At 44.9% G+C, this 12617-nt stretch overlaps 1 protein-coding gene across 1 annotated transcript in view; it reads left to right on the top strand.

Annotated features, from left to right (window-relative positions):
* Positions 1 to 6640: 6640 nt before the first annotated feature.
* Positions 6641 to 12617, top strand: part of LOC135394652 (relaxin receptor 2-like) — a 107407-nt gene continuing 101430 nt past the window's right edge. Inside the window, exon 1 of the mRNA XM_064625498.1 lies at positions 6641 to 6955. Within this exon, the coding sequence (XP_064481568.1) occupies positions 6889 to 6955 (67 nt within the window). The 5' untranslated portion in view covers positions 6641 to 6888. The remainder of the gene's footprint in view (positions 6956 to 12617) is intronic.

The following is a 12617-nucleotide window of genomic DNA, read 5'->3' as shown; positions in this document are numbered from 1 at the left end:
AGGAAAGCGCGCTGCGTGCTGAAGGCTCATGTTTACTTTCTATAATAATTTCGCAGCGATTACGTCTCTAGCTGAAGCATCAGGTAGCTGCGCTTCAGAGCTGCTTTAAATCACGTACGAACCAGCCACATGATACGTAATATACGAAGTGCAAAAGAGATGACAAGTGGCGCGCTTTACGTATATCATTTTGCATTATGATTCTGAAACTCTCACTATCCAAGTCGACGTGTCGTTCATGTTTCTCTCGCCAAACATGAGATCAATGACATGACAAAAAGGTGGCTGGTCCTGGCAGGATCCCCAAGAGGTCCTGCCCTCTTAGCCACGTTTATTACTTATGGAGACTGTGACGCCCTGTTAGCGGCAGCACGCTTAGTATTTCGCCTGGTACGCCAATCATCTTGGCGGTTACAGGGAGCATCGCAACGAAGGCTACTGAGGGATGGTTGCATGTTGTTGATGGTTGCATGCTGGTTTGTAGTGCGCACTACCCGCCGGGGTAGTGCGTGTCGTAGTGCACCTGTGGGTAGCCCAAGAGCGCTCTTGGACTACCCAGCTCCCAGAGCAAGAGGGACTACACTCCCCTCCCCCTCCTGTGCCACCCTCATCTCTTCCTCCCTCTTTCTACCCTTCTCCCTCTCTTCCCGGGGTGCACCGAGCCGCCACCCCCGAGCAGGCCCACCGCACCTTCCCCCGACACCATCCCACCCCAGCCCCACAGTTTTAGAAGATCGCTGGTAGTGGTCCGCACTCTGCCGTTATCGTACCTACCGGACCCAATTACATAGCGTATGCCCCAGCACCTTATTCGTTGTTTGGGTGCGTTAGATATGCTGCATCGAAACCCAGGTTAATATAGCTCACCAAAAGGTTACCAAAAATCAATTAATGCTTACGAATATCTTTCGATTTGCCAAACGTTTCTAACGTCTGCTTTTGAGCAACGTAGCACAGCGTTCACAGCAATACCTTTGCGTTCTCCTCTTACTAGCTTTTGAGCCTCCAGTGTTTTATGCAGCGTATGGTATGTACGAAAAGGGTCGTTCATCTTCTCGCCATCCAGAAGTAAGGAACAACGTGCACAGAATAATTTGTCAAAGATTCCTTGTCAGGCGGAATGTTTTCAGGTGAACGTCAACGGCAGGTAGTGGAGCTGAGCGACGACGAACAATCAATATAAGGGGTCGGACACTATACAACATTATTATTTGTTGTCAGGATAATTTATTACGAGACATACAATGAGCTAGCGAACTTGTTATATTGTTTGTTTGGTAGCGAGGTTGTCGGCGCGGGAGAAGGGACCGAACCTATGAGAGGGTCAATTTTGGAAGATCCCCATATCTGTTTCATTTGTGTCATTAATTGTGTTGTTGTTTTTATGCGCGGCCGCTCACAGCATCCTTTTGATGCTGTGTCGAAGCATGGCGGAAGAAATGTGCAAGTATGTACAAACATGACGATCTACAGATCTTACACAGCAGGCAGCGTAAAATTAACGTACCAAACATAGGGAAGGAACACAATAACGTAAGCATGCTCTTTGTTGAGTCAGAGTTAGTTGACTCTTTCGTCGAGCTTCATACATGCAGGCATTATCTGCTTTCGATGCAACATGGAAGTTGCTTGCTTTGTTTCCGTGTGTCATTCCTGCATCTTTGATTTGCACATCAGGAACCATTGCTGAAATGAATTTGTTGCGGAGCTGAATGTTGAAATTTCCTTGTGTTACGAATGCGCAGAGTTCAACTTTGCGTATTATGCCCCTATCACACGGGCAGTGTTCAATGATGATCGACACCAATGGCCATTGAACCAGAGCTCTGCATTGAACGTGCGTGTAGCGGCACAAAGCGCGCATCATGCCAACTTCTCAAAGAGCATTGGATCCAATCCTCCCTGACAGGTTGGCACGTCACACGCTAGGTGACGCTACGCGCATGTTTAATGCCCATTAGTTTCAATGATCATTGTGACAGCTGGGTAAGAAAATACCAGAGAAAAGACATAGCACACCAGTGGATGTCCTGTCCTTACTGGATCGTTGAATCTATAGTTTGACGGAGATCGTCACCAGGGTCACGTGACAGATGTTCCATTTTCAATACTGGGTGTCCGGACTAGCAACTTGTCGGGGTAGAGCGTGGAGGAACACACGCGCCAAGAAGATATCGCAGAAGATAGTGCTAAGAGCATCCGAACGACGCTGAAAGAAACGACCGAAGATTTGTTGGAGACCGCGACGGGAGGGGCGTCAAAGTGATGCTGCTGGGACATGAGACAAGCGGGGGAATAGGGAATATTCTGGTGGCAAGCAGAAATAATCATGCCGAGGCGCAAGGACTACTTGAGAAGGTGTGATATAGGGCTGAGATGGCCGCAGACAATCTATTATCCCTGAAGTTAATTGTTCTACTAGCCTATTAAAGTCTGAGGAAAATTTATTCAACACGTGAAAATTAAGTGAAACTTAGACGACATTAAAGGGCCTATATTAACCGTTTCGCTCTCGCGTCTCCGTCGACATCTTGCCCCGGATGAAGTCGCTTGTGCGGATACCGTGGTAAGGTAGGAGGGGATATATTTATTAGAATAAAGGGGAAAAAAGGAGGAAAGGTCAGCCAAACGGCATGTCGCCTTGCTATTAAGCAAAAAGAAAGAAAGAAAGGAACAAAAGAAAATTGAAAATAAGAAGAAAAGAAAAGAATAGGGAAATAAAGGATAAACTAACAGAAAGGTGTAAGCAAGATGTGACAGATTAAAGACAAAAATGACTTTAAAAAAAAATTGGGCAATGCGTATGAGGGTAAGAGGTGAGGTTGGGACACTGAAGAATGAGGACTTGAGTTCACAGACTGTTCATGAGACCTGCGTCGCTGAGGAACTTCAAAACTGCTACTAACCACCACGCCACGAAACTATCGCCCAGAGCATGACAATTCTTATTTTTTACTTGGAATGGGCAACTTTCCCCTCTCCTAGCTGCGGCCACTTTATTCCACACTGGTTTTCACGAGACCGTGTCAGTGTGTGTCAATTCTCTTCGCAGAAGAAACGATGCCGTTACATTGATAGCAATAGAAAAGGAGGGGGATGCGGGATGGGGGGGGGGTCGATGTAGCTTGCCGTTATTGGCCGCACTCAAGTGGGCGTCGTAACGACTATAAAAAAAAAAAAAAAAGAAAAAGAAAAAAGAGGAAGAAGAGAGTTCACGATTCCAAAGTGAGGCATAGGCAGGCTGAACGATACTGATGGGACGGAGGTGCACTTTAGATGAGAGGTGCACTAGAGTGGTCTTTCCGCGAGGCCCCTTTTCTTGAAGAAAGCGCACGGGGTTGCGAGTTTTTGTAAGTCGTCCTGCACAAGAACCTTCGGGGAAGAGGACGTCAGTCAGTATGCCAGGCCTGGAGTGGGAAAGGTGAGTTTCCCGCAGCGGGGTGGGGATATTTGAGGGCTTCGATGAGACCAACGGTAGGCTCTCCGTCAATCCCCTTTCTTGTACACTGCTGTCAAGTTAACGACATCTTACGCTTCGCGAGGATAAAGTTTTGCGGTGTAGTACCCCTTTAAGGTGGAACTTGGATCGCTAAACATTGTGCTTTGCTACTAACAAATGTGTTGTACTAAGCGCTCAAACTTGGTGCGTCTGGTCAACGAAGCGCAAGTGATGTCCGTGAAATGAACTCACTCGACTTAGGGCGAAATTTCCCAGCTGGGATTGAACTGTGTCTTAATTACCCTCTGGTGCCACACAATGACAGGGCCTTCAACAGTGTAAGATCTGCGCTGGTCCCCACGCCTAGCAGAGCAATGCGCTAGCAGACGCCATCCTAGATATATGAATTAAGGAGGATCATCCGTGACATTCTGCGGAATACGTGGAGCTGCTGAAGAGTCCTCATCTGCCAAGAAGGGAAGGGCAAGGCTCAATTGTACGCAGCCTAAAGATGGCCATCCTGGCGAGGGTTTGATTAAACTCTCCCGAAGGAATAGATAATTTTAGTATATCGTACGGTATCGCCTTTGCGTACGTAAGGGATAGCATTGGTGGTTCTTCGCACTGCGTGAAGCTCTCTTTCTGTTGTGGGCGTGTGCAGAACCACCAACGCTATCCCTTACGTACGCAAAGGCGATAGCGTACGATATACTAAAATTACCTATTGCCTGCATTTACCAGCCGGTAGAATGGAACACGTAATTGCCAGTGTTAAAATATTGGTAGAAAGCAGCAATGAAAAAACAAAAAAGAAAACTAGAAGCGCCCGTGGCATCTCACTAAGTGCGATCTTCAGCGCTGCACAAACCCTGAACTCTATCAGCTTCCTACCGGTAAAGTCGAATCATCTAGTCCGATGGCAGCGAAAGAGATAAAGAGCGCCAGACGGAGCTGATAAGTAATCAAGCCTTGTCTTGCCGCGAGCGTTTGGTGCTTTGCGTGCAGTCATTCGGGCACCGAAAACCATTTCTCCTTCCATAACTCTTACTGGAACCTCTTTTGTAGGAAACTGTGCGTGAATATTCCGAGTTCACGAATCGTGAAGAGCAGATAGAACAAATGTGTTTCACTGGAACAGCACGGTACTTGAAAGCAACTAGGTAATTCACGGAACTTCGCTTTCCGAAGTAGGTATCCTAAAATGGACGTGAAACTGACGGACTTGATACATTCCATTTCTGTCACATACTGCCCTACTAAGCAAAACGAACACGGCTGTGCATTGCTGTGTACATGAAGAAGCATGCATTCATTCCTATACAGCTACTAGGGATGTCTTTCAGTGTCGTCCGCAATATCCGTCTCGATAAACAACGATGGTCTTTTTGCAAGCTAGTGAACAATGAACAAACAACGATGCACGACAATTGGTTGAATTGGTTGGTTAGGATCTGGCTGCACCGTTTCAAATGTGTTGTAAAATCAGTGCGCGCTGGGCTTCCTTAGGAAGTACACAATGTGTCTCATTGGATAACTTCATATCACAATTTCACGGAGTGTTCTTAGACCTTTTTCTCTCAGCGAAGCTTATTCGATTTGCTCGGATGTAACGTTATGTTCGAGAGATATTGTGCGAACATTTATTACTATTCATTGCTGTTGTTGTTGTTGTTAAATCTTCGTGTCGTGTCTCCTCACACTCCTCAAGGAGTGACAAACTCACTCCTCAAGGAGTGAGTTTGAGTTTGATTATAGAAAAAAAAAACGGAAGATATCCAATTCGTCACCTGACGAATTCTGCTACTCCCACAAAGGAAATGAAATGAATAAAGGAAAAAGAAAACTGAAGAGATGAAAAGGTAAAAATACCGCACACCGAAGGAAATGTTATTGTCACAGATATAGTGTCCTGCACGTACTGACGTACTAAATGAAAGAACTACTGAATGAAAGAACGTACTGAACCTAAACGTACTGAATGAAAAAAAAAAAAAAAACGGTGTACAAATCCAAATTTAAAGGAACAGTTCGTTAATGGAAATTATGCATTTTTATTTGCATGTAAGACTTTTTCATGCAATGGATATGGGTGCCGAAATACACATTGGCAAAACAGCAGAGGCTGCTATTCGTTTAGGAGCTCTTGCTTTCGGGATGTTTGGAAACGACAAAGAATCCCGTGACCTGTTAACCATACAAAGTTATCTCACGATTTATCACAAGTAGTCACAGATGCATGCACATTCTACAGTACCTGTCTACAGTTGCCTTTCACCAGCAATACCAACGTTTGCGGAACGAATTGGGGGGGGGGGGGGGATATGCAAGGTTAAAATACGCGGAACGAGTTGAAGCATACATACAACAACAATTAAATTAAATTATGAATGGTGATGTCATAGCACTATAGTTACATTTCAAGTCACTAGCGTAAGAGTTATAACAGTACAAACCGCATGATTTTCACGTGTTCATTTGAAATCATCGAAGCCTTCCTAGAAAAAAGAGAAAAGCAAAAGAAAATATGGTGACGGTATTGACTAAGGTGCCTTAACCCACATACTCTTATTACTCCAACTTCTAATATGTATCGCACAGTCCGTCGGGACAGATGTTTTTAAAATCAGCCTGTGGGTCAATAGCGAGTGCTAGTAGATCGCTACCGGTAGCCCAGTAGGCTACCGCGTCTACCGCACCCTATCAGCAAATAAGATTCTGAGTCACGCTCTCTGTCATTGAGTCCGGTAGGCACGGTAACTTAACGCTAATGGCGACACCGATCAATTTTCGAACAGCTTTCTCAGTGAGCTGGACGGCTATTTCCCGAGTCCTAAGACCCTGCGTCTCCTCAACGTAAACCAGTAACCTACACTCGTCAACTTCACGTCATTGTCCGTCGTGCAGTGGTAATATTTCAAAGTAAAATTCATACGTCATCAAAGTTCATCAGTTAAAAAAAGAAGAATAAGAAAGAGTAGTCCCTGACGAAGTATTCTCGCCTATGTCCTCCGCACTCGCACAAAAGAAACAAATGAAAGAGCAGGCAGGACAGAAAGCGAGGGCACCTTCCCTCTGGCATTTCCCAAGACCCTTTCACCACAAACTTCCCGCACACTCCCCATTTTCCGCGCGACGCTCGTTCGGGTGCGCGCATCCGCTCCTCCTCTACGTTACGTCAACCGCGCGCGCGTCAACACACACACACTTTTTGTAGCGGTGCGCTCTTCGCGTGCTAGCTCATTCTGGGGCGGACCTCTCGAGCGCTCAGAGCACGCGCGTGCTTTTCGCTTGCTGCCGAGAACTTTTCCCAAGTTTCCGTTCGGGCAGTCGTGAACTTGCGGCAGTGCGGGATGTTGGTCGACTACGCTGACACCGGGCAGACCCGGTGAAGCTTGGGAAAAAAGGTGGCATCTCCGCTGCAACGTTCGACTTGAAGGTGGTGTTCAAGCATGCGTTGCGGTTTCTTGTGGCTTCTGGTGGTGTTGATAGGTGGTTGGAGGTGCTTGGCCGACGGAGGTGAGTCTGTGCTTGTTGTGTCTTCGTTGGGGGATCTGTTGAAGTGCGTGTTGACGTGAGTTAAAGGGAACAGATGTCACGGTATTATGCTATCCCTTTTGTCGAGGGACAACGTATTGGAGACGACATAAATTCTACGCACACTGCAAGCTGTGTTTACGGACAAGCAAACGATGTTAACTTTGCCAGCGCTTCACGACGACCGATAAAGTTTTATTAGTGTTACAGAGCCGTAAAAATAAACCACATCTGTCATTCAGTCCTTGTCTGTAGAAGTGATATCTCGTTGTACAGGACTGTAGCGGTGAACCGAACTCACTTTGAACACCGGAAAATGTCTCGTAGTCAGCGATAAAACTCAAGGGAACAGTAATTTGTCGTTTTGTTTCAATCCGAACACGCGTCGAACTTCCGCGTGTCTTTCAAAACCGAATTATGTTTCCGGCGCGCGTCTCGCGCGTGCAGCCTCACGGTTGTCTCACGCGTGGAAGGCACCGGATAAAGCAGAAGCGCCGTAGGATAACCTGATAATAGGACTGCAGACTCAGATGAAACACGCAACTTGTATCTTCATTTTTAATCGATCGCTTTAGCTTTAGATACGCCAAAGAGAAAGGGAAAGCTACGAACTGCAAGGCGATTGGTATTAACACGTCTCACACGCACTTTCGATGATCAAGATAAGATCTCGAATAGAAAGGAATAATCGATCAGTTCTTGTGTTCGTAATGAAACTGATATACTTATCTTTCTTATTACAAAGCTTTGGAAAGCTGGTAGTTGTAGTAGCTGGTAGTAGTAGAAAGCTTGAGCGTCGGAAAAAAATAATTAGACGATGCAATTAGGGCTGATTATAGTTGGTGCCTCCTTTCAGATGTTTGCCACCAATGTTGTCAGCATTTGGTCTGCAGAATTTCATCGAACTGGTCCCCTGATTTTGACTTATCCGGACTGCAGAAAATATTTGCTGCATATTGCGCACAACACGTTGTTGTGGTTTGTCTTTTCTGTGTGACCTGTACCGGGGCTCCCAAACCGCCAAATTTTTAACTTTGTTCAAAATGATTAATATGTCCCTTTAGTACTAAAGCTAGAAGATATTTTGTCACACATAAAGCGCCTGAAATACAGTAGCGTGCTGGAAACACTGAAAATTATATAAATAGTAAATAAAAATGACCACAAATGATATGATTGCAAGCGACGTGCGCTACCTTTATGAAAGCATACAAACTGCTGTTTGTTATGTACCGAAAATTGTAAAAATAATCTTGTTCGTTATGCTGTGCGAACATCAATATTATTATTACTACAACGATGCGGAAGTAGTCGTGCAAGGCTGGGAATATTAGTTAAGATATACTAATACGTTAATTTAGTTGCAGGTTTTATTTGATTTGATTGATTGTAAGAAAACAGGAGAACTGGAATTCGTTACATGATGAACTGAAGTTACAGATAAAACAAATTGCTTGAGTGTGTTGGACATAAGAGCGTGGTAAGCTTGGAAGTAATTTGAAATATGTTTTGAAATAACGGCAATGTAATTGCAACAAAACCGTGACCACCAAAACAAAAAAATTGATATTGTGCAGATTGATATGCAAAAACAGAAAACGAGATAGAGAGAGATGAACTTCATTGAACATGCACTTCAATGCTTCATGTTCATGCTCATGCTCAATGCTTCATGTTCAAAGCTCATGAACATGAACTTGAATTTAGTATAATGGTTTGCTTGTTTTCTGCGTCGATCAGAACATACCTCGAAGCCTAAGATGAAATCTAGAAGCGTAAGCGCAGCCCCGCGTATGTATAAGAACTCTGGCTTTATGGAGGAGCGAGTATAAAATATTTTCACGATGGGTATCGCCGTCACGGAGAAACATTAAAGTGAGTATAACATCGTAACCACGACCATACGAAAATATATGATGTGGTTTCACATATTTCGCAGTTAGGATTAATGTGTCCCACGGGGACACTAAGAGCCATTCGCCAAAAAAGTATTTGCTTTTTTTTAAGGGGAAACATTTATTACATGCATCTGCGGTTTATTCTGTTTTCGTAGTCATTTTCTGACAAGCCTGGTTACTTCCAGCATCTTATTGCCACTCATCTAACTAAGTTGACTAGGAGTATAGTGCTGGTAATGATACTTATCACTTCATTTATTGTTGTTGTTGTTGTTATTATCGACAGACATATTACTGAAAACAGGAACATAGTGGCAGGAAAGTACTCAGATTCAAACAATGGGAAATGAGGTTGGGAAGAGGGGATATATTTATTAGAAGAGAAAAAGAAAGGGAAAAAAGTGGAAAGGTCAGCCAAACATTTTGTCGACTTGCTATTCCGCAAGAATATAAGTAGAAAATAAAGTAACCGAAACTAACTAGATAAAATAAACTATAAGGAAACTCATAAACTAACCAAAGGCGAGAGAGGGATGAGAGGGAGATCAAAGAAAAAAAAAGGAACGGAAATTAAAAGGAAAACTAAGATGAGAAAAAAAAAAGACGACAGGAATGTGCATGAGGTGAGAGGCATGGAGGGCGAGTTGAGGGTGGGACACTGACGAATGAGACTTCACAAGCCGAGAGTTCACAAAGCCATGCATGAGACCTGTGCCGCTGAGGAACGTCGGAACTGCTTTTGTCACTGACCGGTGTGCCGGATATCGTACCGGGCCGAGTAAAGTGGTCAAAGAAAAGTCTGTGCACCGCAGCTCGAGTATAGGCTCGAGGCTGGGGGAAAGGTTGGTAAAGTGGTCATAAAACCACGCCCGGGAAATTTTTGGGCTTTCTATTCCTTTTCGCCCGCTAATGATCTTATGGTAGTGGGAAATTACTCCGTAATGTCAACCCTCAGTGCTTCTAGCTGCCCTTGTGCCGTTAACCACTAAACCACTTCCGTCTGTGTAGCACATGTCTTGTTCTTCTCTAGTGTGATAATGGATGTCGTACAGTCCAAGGGTACGCAAGGATTGCGGATGAAATCCGTACAGGCAAGTCGACCGGAATGATAAGGATATCTCCTTCGAAGAACTTGCTTTTGAGGTAGCCGCACCAATGAGCAATATGTTATCATAAAAACAAAACAAAAAACAGACGAAATTAAAGGAAAACAAGGAATAAGAGAAGAAGCGAAGTAGTGCAATAGAACGAAAACGAGGGGGCCAAAGGGCACAATGCAGGTTGAAGGACGATCTAAAGACACCGCCTGTGAAAAAACGAAGACGAGAGAGGAAAGAAAATAGGTAATTATAGAGTAGATTTACATTATAAGGTGTGTCAGTCTGTTTCTGCGGCGACATGTTGCACGTGCCGCACTGTAGGACTGCGAATAATTTCGACCACCTGGTGTTCATGAATTTCCGGCGCACGTCAAAAGAAGCAGAGAAAAGTCGAGATGCACGTTAGGAAAGATGGCCAACTATTACCGTTAAATCACTTAAAACGTTGGAAAAGAAGTCCTGTACTACTTCTAGCACTTCGTTGCTAGACCTAAAGGACGCAACGCAACACTAATTGATGAGAGCAAACTTATAGATGTGTATAGCACATACCCAGTCGACCTCTCTCTGGATATGGTGATGCTGGTGAAGGCATAGGTTGCCGTTGTTGGCCTCGCAGCTGTAGGCGTCGTCGCTACTATAGCTGTCGATGATGATGAACTGATGACTTTACTCTCCCGCTGCCTTTTAAGACTCAAGGACGCTGGGGCTCAATCTTGATGTGCACATAGCGATCGTTATAGCTATTTTTCAAAATTTGCGCGCTCATTCCGTCACGCGCATTGGCCGTAAACCGGGGAGCACGAGCGTTTAGCAAGCGTTACGGGATAGCGAAAAGTTCAAAATCTAGCCCCAGTATGCCACGAATGTTACCTCGTTAGCAGAACCAATTTCTCGCTGTGATCTTCTAAGTAAAGCGCTTAAAGGGGTTGCGACTGGTCATCCAGATAAACGTAAAAGACTTTTCCTTGCATGCATGTGAACTTGAAAGTTTCATGTCGAAGAGTGTAATAGATGGGGAGAAAATGGGCACAGTGAATACCGAAACTGATGCAGCTCTGACATCACAGCGCATGCCACTGCCAGTTCACGAGGAGTCACGTGCTTACGGCAGCCAAAGGGAATGGACGCAACTCTGAACTCTGTGACGTCTGTGCATTGCTCGGGATTCAGTTCGGGGGCTCGTATATCGCTAAGTACGACGTCTAGAAGAATACTTTTTTTCCCTCAGTATTCTGGCGTGCAGTACAATGCGTCTATGATGTAATAACCACATCTAGTTAGGTGTCCCAACCTGTTTAAGTCAGATAGACATGAGGGAATTTCATTTACGCAAAATACCAATACGGCACAAGGGAAAGGCCCACCCGCCACCATCGTGCACATCTATTCCGCAAATAATTCACGTTGCGTGAGAGTTATCCGTCTGATTTCGGGTCACGGAAGCCCAGAAGAGTGGCTTTCCTCTAAATGGATTATTCGCGATGTGCCTGCGTAAACACTCGAGGGTACTAGTCACTTCCGTCAAATTCGCAAGGGCCTCTCGCGAGTAATAACAGGATATTATTTTATGGTCTAATGTCCTCGTTGCTCCGATGCGAATTAACACAATCAGGAAGTGAGAATGAATGTAATTAATGCGAGCGAGATGTGGGTAAATATATCGAGATTGGGGAGGCGATGTTTTGTTAGGGATAATCGCACAAAATTGATTGTGTGAGCGCGAGAAAAAAACAAAAAAAAACAATCATGAAACACCCACTGGGAGTGTGTATGACCCTTTAGAAGGGTGAAGAGCAGCGTCGATAGAGGTTCCCGAGAACTACGTCATTGTCACGTGATCTGCACTCGGGTGGGCGGTACAAACACTCATGGTCATATACGCGGGAACACGCGAATAGTTTCAAGGGTAGCCGAGCACCCACCACTGTGACGCTTACGTCGCAGCTATGTTTACATAACACTTGGAGCTGTGTTACTTTGAATGAATCCACCAGCTCGCGTGGTGGCGTAGTGGTTAGGATGATCGCCTCCTACGCCGAGACAGGTAGGTGATGCGGGTTCGAATCTCTGCACCGGCCATACTGTGTGAGGTTTTCCCTGGTCTTTCCTGCAGACTTTCCAGACTAATGTCAACACAGTTCCTCCTGAAGTCGGCCCAGGACGCATACTAACCCCCTCCTGTCTTCCACTCCTTCCTGCTGTCCTCTCTCCATCTGTTCACGTCTGTACGCCGCTCATAGTCACAGTTGCTTCGCGGCGCTAGCAAAGAGTTAAAAATGAATTCAAACATTTCGTAAACTGTCTTTCGAAGTTCGAACACACGCCTTGTATTATTAACTGAGTAGATGAGTCACGCACCTTGCGAGTTGGACGAGGGCAGATGGAAGGAAAAGGTACAAAAAATCATCCGACGAATCCTTGATGCCGCGTTGGGCGTGCGAACAAAGATAACGACTTTGATATCAACTTTTGCGATATATTTGTTAAATGTTAATTTTAAAAATGTTAATGTTAACACAGGAAGCTGCTTTCAACGCGGAACAATTACTTAGACTGCGTTGAGAACTGCTGTAAGCAAGCTATACTAAATAAACTTTATAGCGAAAGACTCGAGTGTGGCAGAATCCTAAACACGAAGTCGCC

Source organism: Ornithodoros turicata, chromosome 5 (assembly GCF_037126465.1).
Source record: "Ornithodoros turicata isolate Travis chromosome 5, ASM3712646v1, whole genome shotgun sequence".
In the NCBI taxonomy this organism is placed as follows: domain Eukaryota; kingdom Metazoa; phylum Arthropoda; class Arachnida; order Ixodida; family Argasidae; genus Ornithodoros; species Ornithodoros turicata.
This window is presented reverse-complemented; position numbering and strand designations above follow the sequence as displayed.